Raw genomic sequence first — 23,506 nt, 5'->3', positions numbered from 1 at the left:
AATGAGGTCAAATGCAGTCAAAAAACAAACAAAATCCAATAAACAAAGAAAATATCAGTATTATTTTCTGTGTTACTGAAGGTTTTGCACCCGCCGTATGTTTAGCTGCCAAAATAAAAGTGAAAATAAAAACATTTAAAAAAAAGAATTCTAAAACTGAATACAATATATATATATATATATATAAAATTACATTTTTGCATTAGTAAATTCATTTTTATTTGATTTCCGCTCGCCATACTATTAAACTAACATTTGACATATACATTAGGGCCGTCAAAGTTAAAGCATCAACGTTGGAGAGGAGTTTAACATTAAGACAAAAGTCGGTGGAGTTGTACTTACTTCCTGCGGCCGTCTTCAACCTGCTGACGTGCGCAGCCAAACGTCGAGAATCACTGGCGGCAAAATAGACGAACAAAGACCTCAGGTAACTTCGACGCTCTATTCGACTTGCTGGAAACCAAAAGTCGTTTGCAAAGGCAAATTCCGACCTCAAATTGCGCATTTGGCGCAAAAAGCCCTGCTCAGTGGCCTCGCAAATCAACACTGCTCATGGGCAGAGGCAGAACGCAACCTTTTGAGAATTGCTTCTCGAAGACGCCTGCAAAACGGAAGCAGTTGTGATTGTTTTGCTCTTAGCGCAGTCGTTGAAGCTCATTGACGTTCTTCCTTGATTTGATGTCAATTCCAAGATTTGTGTCAATCAGCTTTTATAAGAAGACAGTGAGAGAAAAATACCATCAATCGCAATCGTGAACCTGAGCAAGCCGCTGCAAGAAGTACAAAAAAACTAAAGATGCTTTGAAATGCATCCAGAAAAAAGTGGAAGGAAAAGCGAGGAGGTGGCGAGCGAGAAGCACGGAAACACCTGCTGAGGAAGCTCGGCTTGAAGATGACCAGGATTCGACAGCTGCTGCTGGACCACAAACGGGAAGGAACAGGAAGTCGCATTCAGAACACGTCAGCGGGAAGTTCAACAAGGATGTTCCGCAACAAAGAAGAAAAATCATGTGGAGACGACAACGACTCACCCGAGTCCATCACAAGCAGAGCTCGATGGTTCTCCAGTTCCCCTATCCAGCCTGTTGTCCAGGTCTCCCACGGCCAACACAGGTGTTTCAAACCATCAGCTAATCAAGCAAGCTCGGCATCCACCCTGATGACGATCCTCAGCTGTGTCGGCTGAGGGAGACATGGCAAACCGGCTGGATAGGGGTGCTCGAGGACCGGGGTTGAGAAACCGTGAACTGGACTTTCTGAAACCAAAGCAGATGTCAACCGGGACCAATCAATCAATCAACACCGCATGGGAAGCAGAAGGAATTTTAATCCGTTTGTATGCAAACCACTCACATTTTCATGCAATTTGAATTTGAATTCAGCTCAACAAAATGACAAATTCCACTGCCACTGGTCTTGATGACAAACAAAAGAAAAGAAAAACTCAATCCAGGAGGCATAATAGCGCACACAAACTCAAACTGTCGGCTACACGCCAGATCACACGCGGGTCCTTCCTGGACTCGGGTTGAAAAGGGTTGCAAGTTTGCCAGCAAAAATTGGGGAATTGCTGCAAACGGCTCCAAACAGTAAACTTTCATGCAAATCGAGGAGGATTTCGTAACAGTCAAGCAAAAATAGAACATGGATTTAGTCCGTTTTAACTTTGCAGTCAATTTGCCCGCCAACAAACTGTAAGAGGGTCATTTATGGGCGTTGAGGGCAATTTAATGGAAGCTCACGTGGGTTGCGGTGCTGCTGCAGTCTCCATCCCGGCCGTCTTCGGGCAAGAGGCGGCTCGCAGCCAGCAGCAATCAGAAATAGAAACCAAATGTTTTCCCCCAAAATTGCTCATTTTAACTCTTTGACTGCCAGACGTTTTCAGAAAAGGGATGCCGTGGGTGCCAGCCCATTTAAGCGTTTTTGACTGATCTTTCAAGGCCCACAGAAAATGATGTGTTTGGACGATGGAAACACACATACTAGCAAATGAAAGATTGGACTCTCATCTTTCATCAGAAAAAAAGTTTGTTTCTACCTTATTCCGTTTTTCAGTAATCAACAATAGATCACTAATCAATAATCTTCTGAAAAAAAAAAAAAGTAATCAACAATAGAAAATGGTTAGTTTCACCTCTGTTTTGAAACAAACGTCTTTTAACGTCTTTGGCACTCCTCCATAGGATTTTACTAAACGTTATTTAACGTTTTTGGCAGTCAAAGAGTTAAGTTCTGTGGAAAATTTGCTTTAACAGTACAAAAGTCCACCTCTGTTGAATCAAGTCTTGACCCCGACCACTGCATGGCTACACGAGTTTAGACTTGTACCGGTAGATCTTGACGCAGTGGTTCATACTGTCAGACACCACCAGGCAGCCCCCCGGCAACAGACCGAGCCCACGCGGACTACTTAAACCCCGAGCCACCAGGGACCGGCCCAATCCGTGCACCGGGAACATCAGGACCCTGTGGACCTCCCCCCAGTCGGCCACCAAGACATCACCCTCGGCGTCGATACAGACACCCCAGGGGCAGACCAGGACTGGCCCCATGGTTGAGCAGACCCCCAGAACCCGTACTGTGTTCCAGCCGGGCTCCAGGACTTTGATGCAGGGCACACGACCGCTTTCTGTGCCACGCTCCGACACGGCGACCATTCCCGAGCTCGCGCAAGCTGCCACCAAGTAAGGGCGGTGGAATCCAGTCACCACCGTACGCTCCAAGCGGGATCCAGTCTTGTGGTCCAGTTTCAAGGCAACAAGGGTACCTCTGCGGATATCTGCTACTAAGAACTCGTCCCGCCGTGTCACCGTCACGCCCCTGGGAGCCTCCAGTTCGTCTTTGGCCCCACCCGAAGCAGACCCTCCGAAGGTCTGCAGGAGTCGCCCATGTCGACTGAAGACCAGCAGGGTGCGCTCTGCCGCGCAGGTCAGTGCCACCAGGCCTTTGGAGTTGACCGCGATGTCGAAGAAGTTCCTGCATCGCTTGGCAAAACCATTGGAATTCGGGGAGGTGACTTGTTGGAGAACGTTGCCCCGAGGGTCTGTGACCTGGGCCCAGAGTTGACCATTAATTTGGACTTAGAACATTGTCACAAAAAAAAATCTCAAAATGTCAAACAGATTTGAGTTGTACAGGCCAAGGTTCTTCATAGTAAGACGCCGCAAAAAAAAAACACACAATTAAAATATTGTTGTTAAATAACTAAAAACAGGAGTTTGAATAATGATAATGGAAACAGCATTATCTGTTTATGGAAGTAAAACAAACTACAGTGAGCCCCCCCCCCCCCCGGCATGTTCCCGGTCTAGTTTTTGCAAATTGGCCTATTTGTAGAAATGCTAATGACGCAGTAACAGGACTAGTTTGGCACCATCTGGTGGCATCTTGGTGCCAAGGAACTATGGAAGTGAGTCACCAATAGCAGAGGAAAACTGTGTACCCTTGGCCCAAGTGCACATACCTGAACTCGAGCGTTCCCGCAGTCCACGATGAAGACTTGCCCGTGTGGCGTGCAATGCAGACCACTTGGCAGGGTGAAATCTGCCCGACCCGAGCCCTGCTTTCCGAACTGTCGGATAAGACAACTTTCTCTTGGCTCTCCTTCCTCCTGAAGCGCCACCAGGACTGGAGGACCGACCCGCTCACCTCTTCCTCTCTTGGGCTCATGTGAGGAGACATCCAAGACGGACATGGATAGAGACCTGGCCACGAGAGGCTGAGCATGGAAATTTGGATCTCGATAGGACACCGGCCGCCCACTGACAGAAACCCCGAGACCACCGCTGGGAGTAGGAGAAGCTGGTCTCACAAAGTTTTGGATATTCTCCTGCCACGCTCCTATGCATTCCTTGGTCCCACTGCCAATCAGGGGGCGTGTCATGTAAGGCAAGTCCGCTGCAGATCTGGACAGGCGGCAGATATTGCTTAAAGTGTTCCTGTTGACGGCGTAGTCCTGAGAAGGGCTCACGACGAAAGTATAGCTCGAGTCCAGGCTGTCCGCCGGTGACGGTGCTCGGCCCGAATCGCAGAGTGTCCCGAGAGAGTGATCATCGGATGACTGGCTGAGGCCCGAGTGAGTACGTCCTCTCGAGGTGAGGTCCAGGCAGCTGTGGCTGGTCAAGAGCTCGTTCCGACACTTGGCTTGGGACCAGGCAGACCTTTTTCCAGGCCTCAAAAGTCCTTTTCCTGCAACTCCTCCCTGGAGCTCTTGACTCCACTCAAGTGACGTAGACGAGGATAACGTGTGTGGTTTCCTGTGGTTCCCGATGCCCATCGGCCACTCATCTTTTCCGCAATCAGGGCTGTGGATGGTTGGAATGTTCTGTGGACATGTTACGTATTGTGTATCCTGGTACTGGTGATACTTTAGTCTGGATTGCTTGTTTGTTATTGAATCCGCCTCCGATTGAGGATCACGGCAAGAAGAGAGACTCACATTTTTGCCCGCTGTGGAGGTCCAGCCCTGTTCCTGGGGCCTTCTGTCTTCGTCAGGTACTTGGTGACTGGTTTCTCTGGATGGAACTTCTAGAGAATGGAGAGCGCACATCTGCCCATGTGGACCGCAACCTCCGGTATGTAGAGATAAACTCTGACCCTGCACTCTGATCTCTCCGAATGTGACGGCGTTGGGTTGGGAGCTGGGCTTGAAGGTCACTTTCTTCAGGGAAACAGAAACTTCCCAGGGTTGAAGGAACTCCGCAACCTCCTGCAGCAGAGTCTTGTTTGAATCACTTTGGTCTGCCGGCATCTGCTGAGCAGCATCCTGGATTCTCTGCTTAAGCAGGACAAGCTTCCCGAGCCTTTTGTCCAGCAGGGCCCGGCCGACTCTGGCCGCTGCCGCATTCTCCTTGTGGACCTGCTCCAGGTGCTGCTGTGCATCTCGGTGGTCCTGCTCCACTCGCTCAAGCAGGCGGCGCTCTTCCCGGCGAACTCCCAGGACTGCGCGCTCAACCCCCTCCCGCGCCGAGTCCGCCTCCGTGGCCTGGCGTTCCCGCAGACCATGTAGCTCCACCTCGGCCTGAACCAGGTCAAGATGTGTCTGCGCTGCCCAGCCCGATGGGGCCAGGGTTCGGTGGAGAGATCCATGGATAGTGGAGGCCGGTTCGCTCTCCGACGGACTTCCAGGCATCACTGCGGATGATTTGGGTATGTTTTTTTCTGGAAATGATAAAAGCCAGTGGACGGGAAGTTGAATGTAAACAAATAGAATTTGGGCCAAACCATTTTTCTTGTCTGTATATCTCGGCAAACAATAGAGACGCCAGGTCAGAACCTTTATTTTGTGGGTTTGTATACTGTACCCCGCAACTTTATGATAGAGAAATGAAATGTAAAAACTGTACAGTAAGAGCATATTTGACCTTTGCAAATCTCAAGATGAAGCACTTGTGATCTGGAACGAGTCTCCGCCGCTCCGAACTTTTAGACGTCATCATGTGGAATGTTAGCCAATTATTTATTGATGAGCGGCCATGTTTGTTGGTGGCGCGGTTGCTAGGCGACCAGGCTGCAAGTGATAGCGACCTCCTGTATCCAGTTTGCGCGTTTGCATTTCAAAGAGCCTCCGGCAGCGTGTAGGCGGCCAAATGGACTTGAAAAGCTCATTCCGACACGCCGAGCACGTCGTGACGGGAGGCGAGTGTGCCAAAGTGTGCAAAGCCAAAAGGAAATTTGAGAGAAATGTTCAACCAGGCTTCGGCTGCTCATGTGTTGCAATTGAGACCTCTCGGGGGAAAAAAAAAAAAAAGAAAAAAAAAAAGATCTGAGCGCACCTGGGGGCTTTTTACTTTAACTGGAAAAACTGTATCAGTTGGGACAAAACTTTCTCACACGACCTCAGATATAAATATTAGATTTGTATTTACAATGAATGGATCAACTCAACATTTTAAAAAAGAAATATAATTAGCTATGCTTATTGTAGTAACAATAAATGGATGATTGAATGAGATGCATGCTAATGAGGTACTCTGGAGAAAAATTCAAAACATTGAATTGAATGCAACAAATGCGATCTCTTGATGTTAAAAGTAGTGTTGATGGTGAACTACGACCTCTCTATAGCGGCCATATCGCACCGATCAATCGATTAGCATTGATGAGGCGTCTGCAGGTGTTCATTTCAAGCGTGTCGCTGGCAAAGCCACCATTAAAGCGTTGAAAGTCTTACCTGAAGTCGCTTCCCAAACCTCCGCGGCTGCCCTTCACTCCTTCTCTGGTTGCTCGGCAACGGCCACGCGGCTGCTGTCCAAACATGCAGGGAAGCCTGAACCCCCCCCACCCAAAAAAAAAAAGCATTTCTTCTTCTTTTCCTTTAGTGGAAATGCAAAAAAAAAAGAATTTTTTTTTGTCACCTCTTGAGAGCGTACAAACTTTTTTCTACCAAATCAAATGAAATCCGTTTCTTGTTGTGTCCTTGCTGCATTGGTACCAGTTGGTGTACGTCTTGGCTCTTACCTGATGATGATGATGATGACGATGATGAAGAATGGAGAACTTTGCGACCTATCCATGGAATTGAGGAGGAGCTGGCACAAATGTCAAACTCGTAACGAGAGCCAAATTGCGTCACTAATCAGTAGGGCTGAGTTTTTTTAAAAACGATATCAAATCGATATTCCTTTTCATAGCCCAACATCCATTCATAAAATCGTGAAAACATACTTTTAAATATGCAACCTTCTGTTATTCAAGTACCCCAAGAGGTTTTTGCCACTTTATTGACATCGTGCTGTGGTTGTCATCAATATCAATTCTTATTTATGCTTTTGATCAGGCCATGTTCAGTTCAACATACACGATTTATGCAACTGCATTGGATTCAATTTGAAATGTAAATCTTTTTTTTTTCCCTCCCATACTAATGCACCAAGTAAGAGTAAGAAGTTTCTATTCGTTACATTTTTTGAGAATGTCTTCCATAATATCAAAGTCAAATTGGTACCGCATGAAATCCTGAACCGACGGATTTTGGAAAACGGAAAACCGATATCGAAACTCAGCCGTACTAATCAGGCAACATCAAGAACAGTCAACGACACGCAGCTGTCACGTCATTGAGCATTTTATTAATAATATGACTGTCAATCAAATAAGATTTTTTTTTGGGGGGGGGGGGGGCATTTACAATATACACATGCGTGTGTGTTTGCTGCGGGACGAGCATGAGCACAACAAGCGGCCTCGATTTGCGGCCCGGCGGCCACCGGCAGCCGACACGCACGTTATTTGCATGTCGCCGACGTTCGTCAAGTCTGTACAAAGTCCTCGTTTCTTACATGTGACGCTGCGGGCGCTACCTGCGGCGGCTACCTGCGGCGGCTACCTGTGGCGCTACCTGCGGCGGCTGCGCGGTCACGTGGCGTGGATCTCCACGATGTGGTCATCGGCGGCGGGCAGGACCAGGACTTGCCGGGCCTGGCTGTGGTTGAAGACCTGGCCCGGACTGAAGGGCTCCAGGCGGGGCATGGCGGCGCCTCGCTGCTGCTGCTCACCCAGCGACTGGACGCTGCCGCGACTGCGCACGCTGGCCGTGTCGGCCGCCGCCTCGTCCAAGGTCTTGTCCAGGAGGGACAGGCTGTCGTTCTCCACCAGGCTGTCTGAGGACGTCGGGACGCACGCACGCACTCAGACACAAATTGCAACCACGCCGGCTTAAGCGCGGGATTTGCTGTCGTTCATCAGAATCACGCTTGAGTCCATCAATTGGCGGCGCCGTTGCTATTTTGTCCGCAAACTCCAGCAGTCCCGCACTTTTTGGGGCTTTTTGCAAATCTCCGCCAATATACTCGGCAAATATTGTGTTTTGGACGTTTATCTCGTCTTTTTTTTGAAAGCTTCTGAGAAAGGTGGCAGCGGATGCCCAAGCTAGTGAAGGTCAATCAAAACATTACCGTCTTTAAAAGGGAAAAGCTGAATGATGTTGAACGGGACAATTTTTGCTGGTTTACGTAAATAAGAAACCTTGTCAATAAGCGAGCTCTCATGATCGGCACGACTTGATTGAAGTCCATTGACCTTACCGTGCCCCGCCCACTAAATGCCACGAGGAGCCCCCGCCGACATTTAGCGGCCAAGATGAGCAAAAGTATGTTGTCGGACGGTCCTTGTGATTTCTGGCTCGAGTATTGTCGGGACGCCGCCATCCCGAGCGAGCGCAATCGGCTACGTTGGCTCCCTCGCCACGCAAAGGAAGACACGTGGCTGCCCGCTACGACACGAGAAGCGCACCTCGCGCCTCACTCGCGACAACGGAGTGACGGCAAAAGCGAGGTTTTGGGACATTGATCCTGTCCGGCATATATGAGGTCATGGCTTCAATGTTTTGTTGAATTTTCGATGTGTTGTTTGCGTGTGTCGACGTGCGCGTTACTGACCGGCGTCTGGTTGGATGGCGTTGGCGTTGTGAGGAAGATACTTGAGGACTTTGATCTTGGGGAAGGGAAGATGGCCGGCAAACAGCGGCATGACCTCCATGTGGACTTTGTGAGTCCAGCTTCCGGACGACGGCGCCGACACCAGGCCCGAACTGCGACCGCACACGGCCCAGTTGCTGCTGCTGTCCGCCACTGCACAAAACACGCAAACACGTGACGGGGGGGGGCGGGACCCAAATGGAACGGCAGAAACCAGCGATGCAGCCAATATTCGGTTAGCGGAAATATTGGGCCGAAAAGGTCGATTTCGGTCCGAATCAAATTCAAGCCCAAAGAATGTGGCTGAAAAGCGGCGGCAAGCAAGCGTCCGTTTCAGCGTTTGCAGCTTCATCGCTCGGCGTTCGACATTTCAGCAGGTGGGAAAAAAAAGACGGAACTGGCGAGTGAGCCGCTCTTCCTCCTGCGGCGCCTCCCCCCCTTTTTCGAACGCTTGCCCTTTCTCACCGGCATCCCGGTGGCCGTGCCAAGTACTTGAGCTAATGCTAGCACTGTTGCTAGCAAGACTTTGAAACACTTGGCCTTTCATTTGCCCAGAGTTGATGTGATTGACACGTTTATTTTCAAGCCATCAAGAAGTGAGCGTCGTACCTTCGTACATGACTTTGCTGCTCCTGAGGCCGTCGGCGTCACTTCTGTCGTCATCGGCGGCGGCCGCCGGCTCCGTGCCGGCAGGCTCGGCCAATCGCGCGATGACCACCTCCAGACCGCAGAGGGAGCCCGAGCGACACTGACGCTCGCCCGCCGGCGGGACCATGTCGGCGCTCACGCTGAACAAGGTCTGCCGGAGCACACACAAATATACCCCAATCGGCAAACACACACACACGGGGTCTTCCTGAAGGGAGAGAGGCAGGGCGCCCCCTGCTGTTTCTTACGGGCACTTTGTCCAACAGGAAGTGGTAGTGGAAGAGCTTGAAGGCGGCGGCATCGCGGCAAGCGCGGGGGCAGAAAGTGGCCGAGAAGACGCACTCCAGACTGGGCGGGAGCTCGTCCTTGCACGCCGCCTCCCACAGGCAGTACACACTCTGCTTGCTGCACAACAACTACACACACGCGGGCGGCATCCGTCAATCGTGGGTTCGATGTTCTTATTGTTGACGTTAAACGGCAAAGCACCACAACGTTGTACATTTTCTAAGAAATGGGAGTTGTGCGAACGCGCCGTTTTTGGAAACAAATGAAATGCACCGCTCTCTAACCCGAGGCCATTTGCTGACAGCGGGCAAAGGTCAAGTTTGCGCTCACCTGTTGGGCGGTGCCGTTGAGGGACGGCATCTCCAGAGGGGCCCGCCAGCGCTGCCCATCCTGCTGCCCTTTCTCCGCCAGTTTGACCTGGGCCAGCGTGAAGTCACAATCCGACACGTTGCGCACACACACCTGGATGTACTTCCTGTCGGAGGCGGGGCCAAAAAGGACATGAGACACATTTCATTGGGTGCTATTCCAAATCTCTCAAGCCAAACAGAATATTGCAGGATGTTGTAGCAAAAAAAGGCGCGCCAGGGTGCGAGGCAGCCACCCACCAACCTGTTTCCGGCGGACAGCAGCGAGTGCTCCGTCTTGAAGGGGATGTGGAAGGTGAGGGTGAGCAAGGTGGAGTAGATGGACCACGGGCAGTCGATGGACATCTGGAGACGGACAAAGAGATGAGTGGCCGTCTGGAGGAGGGGGGGGGGGGGGGGCGCCACGCCACGCCACGCCACGCCTCACCCTCTGGTCCACGGCAGTCATGGCCGTGTCAGGGTGACTGTAGCTTCGCGGCCGGTGTCGGACCTCGCCGTTGGTCAGCCTCTCGTCGGCGGGTCCGGACGGGATGAGGCACAGGACCTCCAGATGGAACTCCAGCGTGTGGTAGGGCGGGGTGGGCGGCAAGCTGATGCTGGTCACCTTGTCCGACGACTGGACCGCCAGCGCGCTCTGCGACACGGCTGTCCGACGGCAACGGCAATTACGGCTTACGGCGGACGCGTTTGGGCTTTTGGTGTGTGCGTGTGCGTACCGGCGCTGGTGTTGCTGACGCGCGCGGCGCAGGCGGCGTTGGCGAGGACGGGCATGCTGTCGCTGTTGCTGAGCTGCAGGGCGTCGCCCTTCTTGACGGCGTAGTGGCCCGTCAGCAGGGTGAACTTGACCGTCTGCGGGAGGCCGGCCAACAGCGGCTCTGAACGCACAAAAGGGAGCGCCGCGCTCAGCTCGCACCAAAACATTCACAGTCACTAAATTAAGAACATCAAAACGATTTCCATTTCTCAAACTTAAAAACAAAAAAAAAAGCTCCCGGCTGTTTGGACGGCTTTGGAAAGGTTCACACAATATTGTGTTCTATTGCTATCAAAACGTGCCTCTTCTTTCATCAGGAAAAAAATGGATGATTCTATCGATTTTCCCTTTGAAGCAATTAGCATTAGAATATAGCTTTAAGTTTCATCATTATTCACAAATGTTTAGAACTGTGAGTAAATGAGCTGTTTTTTTTTTGGCGTGGGTTTATTATATTTATTTATATTTTGCTCTGCTGCCACCTGCTGGTCGTTTGTGTAATTACTACCATTTCTTCAGCAGTTCTTTGCAGTGGAGAGGCTTCTGTATGCCCGAGCATTCAAACAAACATAAAAAGACATATAAATACGTCTTTGGGACATTTACAATAGGAAGTATTTATCTACGTTTTTGAGGCGCAAATGAGTTGATTTAAGCCCCGAGCCTTTCGGTATGCTTTGAAAAGTATTTCTGTCATGGAGCCTAGAGTTTGAAGTCAACATGATCAGACCCGAGTGTGCTTTGTTTTTTCCCGATACTTTTGCTGAAAGTCTTTGAAACATGTTTTTTTTTTTTACTTCCTTACGCTAAATGTTTGCTGTCTAATGTTTGAACATTGCCAACGTACACGGTGTTCTTTGAGTCCATTTTGTAAGCGACTTGTGTTTCCGTTGATGCTTCCGGGTGTCGTCTTATCTCGAGTAAAGCCCACGACTTGCCTTGCGTATGAAACGTGCGACACAAATAAAGTCGCCTGGTGGTTATTCCAGCACGGCCGTCCGTCGCAAGAAGGAAGGTCCGAGAGTCGTCTGGGAGTTGCAATCAAGCGCAACACTTAGCGTCGCTGGCCTCAAGACGCTATTGTGGTTTGCGGAAAACGAGTTGGTCAGCAAAATGTGGCCTCGTCATTAGTTATAGAAATTTTTTTTTTCTTTTTTCAAGCACTTTTGCTTTTGATTTTGTTAACAAAAATACGAGTTATTCGGTGAGTTGTGCTTGACTTCTCTTTGAGGAGGATGCAGATGGGGGGGGGGCTCACCTGAGAGCGGCTGGACGGTGAGCTGCGGTTCCTGAGAGTAGACCTGGTACTGGACCGAGGGGTAGATGTGAGGCAGGACAAAGTTGACGTGGGCCACGGTGACGCACAGCTGCCGCAGCGTGTACGTGGCCGGCTCGTCGCTCTGAGCAAAAACACACAAACAGCAGGTGGCGCTCTTCATTCCAGCCCACACGCTCGCCTCATTCATTCTTCGCATTGCGTCTCGTTTGGTTTTGCGCGGGTTTTCTGTCGCGCTGTACGGATGCGGTTACTTGCTCTTCCGCTCGATGTGGATGTCGCGTGTTGTGTTGTTTTTGTACACGTGTTGCATCTGATGCGAGTTTTGGATTCTTTGTGCGCGTTTTTGATCACACAACACCACACACGACAAATCCAAACAAACACAGGACAGACACACACACAGAGGACGACGACCCCCCCGAGGTGGACGGAAGCGGCGTCTCACAGGCGCGGTGAGGACGACGATGTTGTCTCCGGGCTCCAACGTGATGTCCCGCCCCCTCAGCATCCGCGCGCCCTCCTTCAGGACCACGGGCAGCGCGGGTGCGGCGGCGGCGGCGTGGGGGCTACGAGCGAGGGGGTGCGGCGCGTCCTGAGGCGAGCCGCTGTCGTGGCGGCGTATGACCAGGTGTGCGTTCTTGCACACCACGCCCGCCGAGCTGAGGGAATCGTCCGAGGGGCTGCGGTCGTGCGCCTCGTCCATCTCGGGCGGGGGGCCGGCGTTCAGGGAGGACGGGCGCCCCGCCGGAGAGACGGCCACCTCAAAGTCCACCGTGGCGGGGAGGCCGCCGCGCCCCTGAGCGCCCCCCTTGGAGGCGCTGTCGACGTCCAGGTGGATGCCAAGCGCCATCTCGTCCACGTGCACGGCGACGGGCATCAGGCAACGCAGCGTCAGCTCCACCTGAGAAGCGCAACGGCAGGCGGCGTCAGGTCAAGTCTGGACATCAGCCCACATTTACGCAAAGACGGATGCGCTTTTCTGGACGGGATGAAGCGATTGCAGTCACTAAGCCGCGACTCACTTATAAAACTCACAATAAAAACAACACACGCGTTTTCTAATGCTTTTCGTTTTTGGAATATCGCATAATGATTTTGCCGTATCTTCTTGAATAAATCACTCTCTCATTTTTAAAAAGGAAAATAATTGATCTGGAGGACAACAAACAATATCAGATTCACTTCAAATGTAAATGTTTTGGTCTTCCAGCTTCGGCCGAAAACCACATGCAAAACGGAAGCTTACCTGCAGGGCGGCGCCAGAGTGCACGCGGGCGCCGTCCGGCCTGAATCGGATCCGCGTCAGCCGAGCAAAGACGCTCATGTCCAGCGTGGCCTTGGCGGAGGTCGCGCCCCCTGCGGAGCCAGCACAAACACGTCGTCAGCATCCGGCCTCCCCAAGAGCCGCCCTCAAAAAGCGGGCGCTCACCCTGATCGGCGGGCACGCCGGCGTAGTCCAGCACGTCGCGGCAAAAGCCAGTCCTCTCTTCCGTGCTGAGGTTGGCGTCGCCCGCCAGTAAAGCGCTGGTCTGCAGGGAGCTGGCGAGGGACTGCGGTTAAGGAAACAACAGGACCGGGGACCGGGGACCGGGGACCAGGCCGGTGTGCGGTACCCAACGACCAAGCTAGTCTTGAATCACGCCCGCGGGACGAAAACGACATTAGCAGTGGGACGGTTCCGAAAAGCAATCAGGTTGAGTTTCGCCAGCAGCAAATCGTTGATCCTGGATTATGTTAGGGATTCTGTCTTTCCCAACAAAATATGCTAAACACAATCTGGACAACGGTTGGTGACAGAAAATGGGACCGATGACGTGGCTAAAATCTTGTGGTTCGACCAAAGTAAAAGTCCAGCAGAACGTTGTGACCCACAAACGACTTGCTGCTGCCAGCCCAAAAATCAATCAATCAATTGTTGGTCAGTACCACGTCAACCCGGACGCTAGAAATTGGCATTGGGCGGTTGTGAGACTTTGCCCACAGAAGCCGTGAAGCGGAGCGACGAGAGGAGGATGAGGATGAGGATGAGGATGAGGAGGATACTCCACTCTTCGTCTCAGCAGTTTCTGACACTCGCCGATCTGCTTCCTGGTGTGGGTGACGGGAAACGTCCAGCCCTCGCAAACGTACGAATGCAGAGCCTCCGCCAGCAACGCTTCAGCTTGCTCCGGCTCGCCTTTGCTCCTGGAACACACACAACAACAAACATGGAGACACAAACGCATGCCGGCAAACACGGACAGGCGCAAGCGCGCACAAAAAGTCAACATCACTCAAATCAGCATCATCATCAACGCCATCATGGTTGCGCTCACATGTAAAATTCCGCCAGACTTTTTCCCAGCAGTCGGGCTGAGCGCAGTCTCCCGATGGTCCGGTACATCTCCATGGCCGCCTGGCACAGCTCCTGATTGGGCGGGAGGGAGTGAGCAAGCGAGGAAGGAAGGAAGCAAGGAAGCAAGCAAGCAAGCAAGGAAGGAAGAAAGCAAGGAAGCAAGGAAGGGAGGAAGGAAGCAAGCAAGCAAGCAAGGAAGGAAGGAAGGAAGAAAGCAAGCAAGCAAGGAAGGAAGGAAGGAAGAAAGCAAGCAAGCAAGGAAGGAAGCAAGCAAGCAAGCAAGGAAGGAAGCAAGCAAGCAAGGAAGGAAGCAAGCAAGCAAGCAAGCAAGGAAGGAAGGAAGCAAGCAAGGAAGGAAGGAAGGAAGCAAGCAAGCAAGGAAGCAAGCAAGGAAGGAAGGAAGCAAGCAAGCAAGCAAGGAAGGAAGGAAGCAAGCAAGGAAGGAAGGAAGCAAGCAAGGAAGGAAGGAAGCAAGCAAGCAAGGAAGCAAGCAAGGAAGCAAGCAAGGAAGCAAGCAAGGAAGGAAGGAAGGAAGGAAGCAAGGAAGGAAGGAAGCAAGCAAGGAAGGAAGCAAGCAAGGAAGTGGAGTAAGCCTCCAGGGCGGCCTCCAGGGCGGCCTCCGGGGCGGCCTCCGCACGGTGCGAGCAACTGACCAGGTAATGCCTTTCAAAGGCTTCCACGGACGACAAGGCTTCCTTCAGCTTCTTGTAGGGACTCTGCAGACTGTTGACTGACGGAACACAAAAGACAAACGCGTCACACGACGACCGCGCTGACAGCGGCCACCTCCAAATCGCAAAGCGCATGTGAAGGAGAGGACAGACATCCAAAAGAGCACGTCAACACACACGACTCATCAGACCGCAGCCCAAAATCAAGTCTAGCCCATGTGAAAGTGTTTGACTTAATGGTCTTAACGTTGTTGACGCTGACCATGTATTTGAATTGAGCCATTTTGGCCATTTTGAACACGGAACATCTGGATTTCCCAGAACTGCCGAGGGAATAAAGGAATCCCGCACTACAGCGCCGGCCACCCCGGGGACGGCCGTCGACCTCCGAGCGGGCTGACGCTCCCACGCTGGAGTAGACAGTAGATAGGAAGCTGCCGAGAGAGGACAAAGGTCATAGCGACGCAACGGCTGAGCTCAAGTCAGCCGTCCAATCACGAAGAGGCTTAATCTGAGGACAACGGCAATGAAAGTCCATCACGTACTTTTCCACACTAACGGGCCGCCCATCGATCGACCGGAGCGCCGAGCCTTCAAATATTTCGACAGGCGGGTATTCCCAAGTTCTCACACAAGTTTATTCTTCCAAGTACCGGCATTTGAAAGGACTAGGGCCCCGCCCCTTTGCCCCCCCCCCTCACAAAGAATCAATATGGGATGCCAATTTCGCAAGGCCGTCATCGCCAGAGGGAAAAAAATGAGGAGGTGCAACAGTTCCTTGAATGATTGATTTTTAAACGGCGGAGAAGGCGGTCGTTCCCACGGGCCCCGATTTGACACCCTGAACGGCCCCACGTCGGGCAGTCCTGCAGCCGACTGCGTCCACTTACCAGTTTCTGGCCGCTCATCCCCCAGCCCGGCCAGCAGGTCCACCGTCCTGTTCAAGTCTTCCGAGGTTGGACCTTGGCGGGACACCAAGCCGCACAACTGACCCAGAGATTTCAGCTGCACACAAGGACACAAGCGCCCTTCATCATCGTCATCATCATCATGTTTTCTGCTACACGCAATATTTGCAGGCGGCCGCCTCGGTCTTAGTCTGAAAATTGTGCTCAACGGTACTGTTACTTGAGCAGGGCATGGACTGGATCGCAAGCGGACTTCAAATTCATTTGGCCTCATCCGAGGAGACGTCCTCAGTCCTCACGTGGCTCAGACTGCACCAGTCAGAGTTGATGTGAAAGAAAAAAAAACAACTATGTGTGGGCCACAGCCCACTAGCACAAATGCTATCATTCTTTGAAAATAACAAACGGTTCAGAAGGCTTTCTGTCGGTCCAGAAGTCTTTGGGCGGAAACTCCCTCATCAACATCCCGCTCAGTCACGGAGGACGGCTTTTTGTTGTTGGAGGCCAAAATCATTGGCGTATGACGAACACCAGATACCTCCGGAAATGAATGAGCGGTGTCGTGGATGCGCCGGGTCCCGTCCCGTATGTGGGGGCGAGCTGGTCCCGTTGGAGATGCCCCTTTTTTGTGTCCTTGATAGAATTCTTGAGCCGAAGACCTTCTTGCATGAAGTGACGGAAGGCTTCTCAGATGAGGAGAAACCAAGACCACGGCAACAACGTGCTCTCGAGTCTTGTCCGTCGCTCGGCTCGGGTTCTAGCCTAACCCGGCACTGCTTGCCAAGCATTCACCAGTCCAGCCTCGGCCTTTTTTTCCGACCAATACGCAAAGCTTTTTGGGAGATAATGACACGTCGTGGTACGCAAAAAGGTAGGAGCCATCGGCGCATACGTCCCGGTTCATTCGGAGGGCCTTTTTGGGCATTGGCCACCCTTTGCCTTCCCGTTGTGGGTCGAGTGGAGAAGCGGCCGGTTACCTTTTCGGTGGCGTAGGCCCACAGTCCCACCGTGTGCGAGCTGTTGGCGGCCAACTGGGCCTGGTCGCAGCAGCTCTCGATGCGGTGCAGAACCTCCAGGCAGCTGAGGAAAACCCAGCAGTCCAGCGCCCCCTCCAGCACCGACACCTGCCACGAGCGAGGCGGACCCGTTAGGACCAAGATCCCGTACAATTGTGGGGAGGTTGGTAACATCAAAAAAGAAATTTAAAAAAAGGTCGGCGTGGATAAAAACTCAATATTATGCAGTACAGGCCAAAAGTTTGGACCTTCTCATTCAATACGTTGCTTTATTTTCATGACCGCCTTCAGTGAGAATCTACAATGTTGTGGTTTCGTTCACAATAATAGCAGTCACAAAGAAATAATAATAATTGAAAAAGAGTGAGCAACGATGATGACATGTTGAACTACTGAGCTCTCAACAAAAAAGAAATAAATTGAATAATAAAATAAGCTTGGCTGGCCATTTTATTATGCGTTTTTCCCGTGACCCCCTTTGCGCTCGGCGGCAACGAATGGCAGAGGAATCGAATCCGTGGGAATCGAAAGGAGCCGGAGCAAAGTGGTGATCTCGTTTGATGGAAAGGGGTCACGGACGGAGAGCCCAAGCGCAGCGGTGCCACGGCGGGCAGTCGAACCCAAGTGCGGAGCCCACCTCGAGCAGGCGCAGCTCCTGTACGCAGTTGTGCAGCAGCTCCAGGGCCCGCCGGGTGACCTCCCAGGGTCTGAGCAGGAAGATGAGCAGGGTGCACTGGCGCGAGAAGAGGTAACTGCGCAGGTCCAGAAGGCTGGCTGCGCCGCGCTGGATGTTGTCACGCTTCTCCATGTCGATGGGTCGCCGCAGCAGCAGACCGCTCCAGTTGAGCACCGGCGAGCAGAAGGAGCCCAACCACTTGACCGCGTCTGAGGAGCAGGACGCGCCCGGTCACCTTTGGAACAAACTTTCAAAAAGATCATTCGCCACTCAAACGCGAGCTCGTTGGACTGACCCTGCGCATTTTGGCACCTCCAAATCCAAAGCTTGACGACAAAAAAATGTCAGCGGTGCGCCGGTCACTTTCGAAAGTCGAAGCTAACCTGATTTTCTTCCTAAGCGGACGTAATTATACATTTTCAACGTTGCAATCTTGTTTTATTGTCAATGATGGAAGACGCTTTTCATATTTGGCCCTTAAGACGCTTCCGTGTATACAAGAGCCATGAAAAAATGATAAAAGGGAAACGGCGATGAAGTCTTTGGGCTCCATTGATTTATCCACCATGTGTGGCGTGCGGGTCTTAGTCATGCCAATGAGGCGTCATTTTTGCTGCTCCTCTGCAGTTCCTTCAACTTGACATTTCATGTCTGCGTACGTATGATACCGTCTTATGCTGAATATTGTACAGTTTGAAAAAAGATTGCGGCTAAAAAAAAGGATCGCACAAACTGTAAAACAATCCAAAGGGGCAGTTCAAGCTCAAAAGTCGTCTCACAGCAGAAGACGTTCAGACCTCTGCAGAGCGAGACGCGATCGCTTTGACATAAAGAGAGCGGCCGTCACCGACGCCCCAAAAGGAAGGAAACGAGCGCCGCTATGGCGATCGCGGTGGAGCGACTGGGCTGGCGTACCTCCGGCTCCGAAGTTGAGGACGTACTGCGTGAAGAGCGCGTCCAGCTCGTCGTACTGCACCAGCGCGTCTTCAAACTGCTGCAACATCTCAAACACAAACGCCAGCTCCTCCTGCGCCGCCGCCGGCGAACGTACGCAGCAAGAATCCAAAGACAACACAAGTTAGGCGTCACACAAGCAATGTGGAAATCGGTCCCGACTTGAAATCCATGCCTGCAAGACAGGATTGGGGTTCCAATTTAGGCTTGAAATCCGAATCCTGCCTTGAACGCTGACCAGAAAAGCATTTCAAAGAAGCCTCTCACGTCAGGAGGAAAATTGGGCTGATTCATTTTGATTAACGATTCCTTTTTCAACTCATTGTTTACGGGTTGATATCGGGCTCCTCGATCATGAAAAAATGATTTTGGAAACACGATAACTACTTAAGTTCCCTTCGGACCAAACGCAACTTATTTATAATTGATATGTATTTATTTGGCTTTGGGATGGGAATGAGGCTTCCAAGAAAGGTCCAGAGAACTGCAAGGCAGGCTGGAAGCTGTACCGGACCTGGACCATGAAGTATTCGCAGAAGCTCCATCCGGGCTGGGTGCGTTTCTCCCTCAGCGTGCGCATGTCGTCCTCAAAGCGTCCCAGGTTCTTGGTGAACGACATGAGCAGGAGCGTCCTCAGCTTGAGCAGCAGCGAGTTCCACGACTCCTGCGAGCGCGACGAGTCCTTCAGCGGGTCCGACAGCACCACGCACCTGCCGGGAGGGAGACCGAGCCGACCACTTCAAAGCGTGCCACGGCACCACAAGCGCAAAGTGAGTCAAGACCAGGAAAGCGTGGCCTGCCGCCGGAGCCGTCAGGTAAAGGTGGCTTGGACCGACCTTAAAAAGGTGGCTTGGACCGACCTTAAAAAGGTGGCTTGGACTCACCGGCTTGGACCGACCTTAAAAGCGGCTTGGACCGACCTTAAAAGGTGGCTTGGACCGACCTTAAAAAGGTGGCTTGGACCGACCTTAAAAAGGTGGCTTGGACCGACCTTAAAAAGGTGGCTTGGACCGACCTTAAAAAGGTGGCTTGGACCGACCGGCTTGGACCAACCTTAAAAGGTGGCTTGGACCGACCTTAAAAAGGTGGCTTGGACCGACCTTAAAAAGGTGGCTTGGACCGACCTTAAAAGGTGACTTGGACCGACCTTAAAAAGGTGACTTGGACCGACCTTAAAAAGGTGACTTGGACCGACCTTAAAAGGTGGCTTGGACCGACCTTAAAAGGTGGCTTGGACCGACCGGCTTGGACTAACCTTAAGGTGACTTGAAGCGACCTTAAAAGGTGACTTGGACTGACCTGTCGTTCTGCTTATTGCAGAAGTCGCCGCGTATCTTGTCGACGATGGACGAGCGGGGCAGGATGTTGCTTTTGTTCTTCTTGCGCGCTTCGCCGCCGTCCACCACGATGATGAGCCAGTCGGCCGAGCCGTGACTCCGCAGGCTGCTCTGCCACCGGCTCACGTCCTCCTTCACCGAGCTCCGGTACGCCTCCGTGTCCTGCGGCCACACGCACCTGGCTCAAGGACCGCCGCGCCAAGGACGCACCAAAAATGTCCGCACCAAAAATGTCCGCCCGAGGAATGATGACGTGGTCTCTTTAACTTTCAAACGGGTCGCTTTGAGCCAGGCCGGGTTACTTTCATGTTCATGTTTTCATGTTCCATTAACTGTTTGTAATGTCAAAATGAACCCTGTTAATTGTCTGTTGAGGACAAGTTGAGGGAAACCGATGTTACAAAAGCATTCCAATAAATATTAGTAACCATTTTAATTGATGAGAAGTTTCATAGCAAAAAAATAAAAAGTAAAAAAATAATACTCATCTGTATCTTAAACTTTGAAATAGGGATGTACAATAATATCGGTGGCCGGTAATGATACAGAACAAGTAGATGATGGCAAAATCCGCCGATAACAATGGACTTGCCGCGCCGGTCCATCTGTTGTGGTTGTGGCCAACTCCTCAAGCCCTCGCCTTTCCCGCTAGTGTGGCATCACAGATGTGCAGGATGTAAGAATGCGAGCATATTGAGTGGGCTGCTCATGCCGCACCACCACAGCGCCGACACGGACCACACACAATCGTCTAGTTTGCCGATGACTGTCCAAGCGACGTCCGATGAAAAGACGTCACTCAAGCGCGCTTCATTGAATTGACGTTTGCCAAGATCTCGAGTCTCATACGAAATTGGCAGCACCGGCGACGTGCAAGCCAACAAACACAATTCTGCGTGACTACGTTTGCGCAGTGGAGCTCTTCGAACCGTCAGATTATTTTGGCCACAGATGGCAAGCCGTCGGACCGGGGCTGTGTCGCATTCCCCATTATGGGCTCATCCTTCCCATTTATTTAGCAGCTCCGAACGTTTTTTGTTTGGGTAGACGGCGGAAATGGCTCAAACATTGAAGTGTGTGTGCGTGCGTGCGTGTGTGTGCTACTCACGCAGCAGTCGGTCCAGTAGATGTGCAGGAAGGGGAAGGTGAGCAGGGCCTTGGTGCCGTCCTTAGGCAGCAGCTCCTCCTTGAACTGGACAAAGTTGGCCTCCAGATGGATCATCTTGGGAGCGCGTCCGTACGTCCTCAACACACACACATCACGGAAACCTTAAAACCTGACTTGATATCACGGCATCTTTTCCTAAAAGTCTCACTCGGGTCCTCCCTCGCTCAGCCCGCCCCCTCGCTCAGCCCGCCCCCTCGCTCAGCCCGCCGTGGAGAAATATTTTCCCGAGCCAAACGACGATTCCCAGTGCGGCTTTTTCTGAGTGAAAGCCCGACTTTCATTTCCTTTGATCTTTCTAATAGCCACGCTGCGCTCTTCTTGGATCTTGTTTGATCGACTCACCTGGTCCCGCCCGGCCCATGGAATTGAACGGGATCCGTTTTTGCTCCCTGTCATGTAAGGGGATGATCGTAAGATGCCGGTTTGTACTGACCTCCTCCACTCCATGGGCTCCCGGGGCAGCTGCTGGGCCAGGGAGGTGTAGAGAGACGTGAACAAGGCCTGGTCGCCAGCACCTGCCGGGACAACAACGGGAACATTCATCGGCATTGCCAACACGGACGCAATACTCGACGCCTGAATCTGGAATCTCAACTCCATCTTGAATCCGTGACTTGAAACCCGAACCGAGGTTTGACGCCCTCATCGGAACCTCAACCCTATCGTGACCGCTTCATTTAAAAGCTTAACTTTGCTGTTCAATGTGACAAGCGCAAACCCACAAAAAGAGGCCAGCGCGATGTTGACGACGCCAGCCCGAGGGCGCTTGGACATCAGTTTGGGTCGACGGCAATGGCGGCGACAACAACAACAACAACAAGGGATGCATTTTTCCATGGAATATGGTAACAAAAGTGCAAAGAAAACTATTGCCACGAGGACCCCTTCGTATGAAACCTTCAGCCAGTCACCGCCATGAAAACAATAAATAAATCGAAGCCTGATTTGAAACCCGAGCTTTGCTTCAAACCTTACCTTGAAACCCGACCCCTGAAACGAGCGACGACAGAGCGCATGCGCACCGCAGCGAGAACCGGACTGCCTGCCGCGACCGAAACAACTCTAAAGTCTCTTCATGTTTAGAGGACAAAACCTTTGCTTCCATGACAACTCGAACCCGAACTAGGTCCAGGTAAAGGCCAAGCTCACCTGTGTGTGCGGCTACCTAGCTAGCGAGCTCTCTAACGCGCTAGCCAGCTAGCCGCCAGGTGAGCCAAGCAAACCCGACACCCGCGCCGCAGCGTCGGGGTCCCTGTTCGAGCCCCGCCGCCGCGCAGGCCCCGCGAAACAACGAAACGGCTCGAGGAGCGAACGGTCCAGCTGCTAAATTGAGCTAATCAACGCTAAGGTGATTGCTAAAGCTAGCGCTAAGGCTTGAGCTAAGGCTAAGCTGACCGAGACGAGACGAGACGAAAGCGGCGCTCACATGTGACGATGGGTTTGTTCTCCATAGCGTAGATGACGGCGGCGGGCTTCTCTTGACGACTGTCCATGTGCGTCAGCGGCGGAGCGCCATGAAAAGGAGCCGCGGGGGGACGCAGCTTGGAGCCAGCGAAGCGCCGGAGATGAGTCGGGCTTCAGCCTTCAGCCTTTTCAGGCTTCCGTCTCTCAGCAAGCAGTCAGTCAGCCGAGGGAGGCGAAGCGGAAGGAGCGGGAGAGGGGCGGGGCGTGACACGCGCGAACTTCCGCGAAACAGTGACGTCATTTAAAGGGCCAGCTGCAAGTGGGGTCTGTACCTGCCAAAGGGTCTATCGAGATGTCAAATAAAGGACAAGCAAAACATACGTCTTTTGGAATTTCAATGTCATTTATTTGATTACCTTTCACACAAGTGCAGAGCTGCCAATGTGGACTCAGCAGTTTTGACTGGGCTACGTCGTTCGAGTCAATCGCATTGGTAAAGTTGTTTACTGAAAAGTTGGTGAAAGTTGCATAGGGTGGGGAATCGCGCAGGTCCAGATCGGCTTTAGCCAGGTGTGCTTCTCCTCACCAGGTGCAGACCTGCTCGTTTGCCTGCCACTTGAGCAGCTGAAGCCAACATGTGGCAGGGTTTTGATACTCCTTTGGCTTAGTGAAAGCATTGTGCAATTGCGGATTCAAGCATCATTTTTGCCATGATGGGTCAGTTAGTGTTAAATGTAAATGTTAGCCTAGGAGCCCTTTTCAAATAACTATTTGAAATATCAAATTGCAAGACGACTATCAAAATGAACAAAGTATGTGAATGAGTATTTTTCAGATCATATACAACCATTAAATGACCTTCCAAATGTGTCTTATTTTGACATGATTCAAGTCACGGAAGATGACGTATCAGCAGTAACGCCCGGCAGGGGAGCGACGACCTACTTTGTGAGGGGGCTGCAGACATGACAGGCCGGTTGGAGGATGGACGGACACACGCCGCCCGGTCGACGGACTGAGTTGTTGAAATTGTATTCAAGCAGCGTGGAAACATATTTGAGGCAGCGCTTAGTCGAAACTGCATGATTGATCATGTTTTGGATTTGTTCAACACAAGAGGACTTCACACATTTTACAATTGAGCTAAAAATACATGTATAAATGATATGCTTAATGACATTTACAGGAGGAAACTTGTATATGTTTTTAATTTTAAAGCATTATAACCGTAATTCAACAAAAGCTGCCTAGTCTGCCAAATGTAATAGTGTGGTCGAAAG

At 51.7% G+C, this 23,506-nt stretch overlaps 2 protein-coding genes across 5 annotated transcripts; both read right to left on the bottom strand.

The window, feature by feature from the left end:
- Positions 1-1,310: 1,310 nt before the first annotated feature.
- LOC144060169 (uncharacterized) lies at positions 1,311-6,298 on the bottom strand. 3 transcript variants are annotated; one of them, XM_077579415.1, is made up of 3 exons: positions 6,176-6,298; positions 3,467-5,163; positions 1,311-3,053 (listed from the first exon to the last, which is right to left on the bottom strand). In XM_077579415.1, exons 2-3 carry the CDS (start codon positions 5,132-5,134, stop codon positions 2,310-2,312), a joined length of 2,412 nt encoding a protein of 803 aa, XP_077435541.1. In that variant the 5' UTR covers positions 5,135-5,163; positions 6,176-6,298; the 3' UTR covers positions 1,311-2,309. The 3 variants fall into 3 exon arrangements, with proteins under 3 accessions (XP_077435541.1, XP_077435540.1, XP_077435539.1); XM_077579414.1 differs by lacking the exon at positions 6,176-6,298 and having other exon boundaries at positions 3,467-4,327; positions 4,442-6,026; XM_077579413.1 differs by lacking the exon at positions 6,176-6,298 and having other exon boundaries at positions 3,467-6,026.
- A 753-nt stretch (positions 6,299-7,051) lies between these two features.
- trappc10 (trafficking protein particle complex subunit 10) lies at positions 7,052-22,390 on the bottom strand. Of its 2 annotated transcripts, XM_077579406.1 has the most exons (24): positions 22,249-22,390; positions 21,256-21,337; positions 20,763-20,898; positions 19,617-19,816; positions 18,832-19,027; positions 18,279-18,390; positions 17,325-17,572; positions 16,649-16,795; positions 15,654-15,768; positions 14,746-14,822; positions 14,073-14,164; positions 13,801-13,941; positions 13,187-13,296; positions 13,004-13,113; positions 12,203-12,658; positions 11,737-11,878; positions 10,441-10,599; positions 10,152-10,369; positions 9,969-10,069; positions 9,687-9,831; positions 9,317-9,484; positions 9,030-9,219; positions 8,382-8,573; positions 7,052-7,604 (listed from the first exon to the last, which is right to left on the bottom strand). In XM_077579406.1, exons 1-24 carry the CDS (start codon positions 22,313-22,315, stop codon positions 7,360-7,362), a joined length of 3,849 nt encoding a protein of 1,282 aa, XP_077435532.1. In that variant the 5' UTR covers positions 22,316-22,390; the 3' UTR covers positions 7,052-7,359. The 2 variants fall into 2 exon arrangements, with proteins under 2 accessions (XP_077435532.1, XP_077435533.1); XM_077579407.1 differs by lacking the exon at positions 22,249-22,390 and having other exon boundaries at positions 21,165-21,299.
- Between the last annotated feature and the right edge of the window lie 1,116 nt (positions 22,391-23,506).

The sequence above is a fragment of the Vanacampus margaritifer genome, chromosome 11 (assembly GCF_051991255.1).
Source record: "Vanacampus margaritifer isolate UIUO_Vmar chromosome 11, RoL_Vmar_1.0, whole genome shotgun sequence".
Taxonomy (NCBI): domain Eukaryota; kingdom Metazoa; phylum Chordata; class Actinopteri; order Syngnathiformes; family Syngnathidae; genus Vanacampus; species Vanacampus margaritifer.
The sequence above is the reverse complement of the archived record's forward strand: the minus strand, read 5'-3'. Positions and strand labels throughout refer to the sequence as shown.

Excerpts from the sequence above, each read along its gene's own strand:
- LOC144060169 (XM_077579413.1), bottom strand. The coding sequence starts at position 5,359 with ATGCTCTTACTGTACAGTTTTTACATTTCATTTCTCTATCATAAAGTT. Across the intron at positions 3,054-3,466 it reads GCGGGAACGCTCGAGTTCAG|GTCACAGACCCTCGGGGCAA; the intron begins GTATGTGCACTT and ends CTCTGGGCCCAG.
- trappc10 (XM_077579406.1), bottom strand. The coding sequence starts at position 22,315 with ATGGACAGTCGTCAAGAGAAGCCCGCCGCCGTCATCTACGCTATGGAG. Across the intron at positions 15,769-16,648 it reads GGGCCTACGCCACCGAAAAG|CTGAAATCTCTGGGTCAGTT; the intron begins GTAACCGGCCGC and ends CCTTGTGTGCAG. Across the intron at positions 13,297-13,800 it reads CTGCTGAGACGAAGAGTGGA|CTCCCTGCAGACCAGCGCTT; the intron begins GTATCCTCCTCA and ends GTCCCTCGCCAG.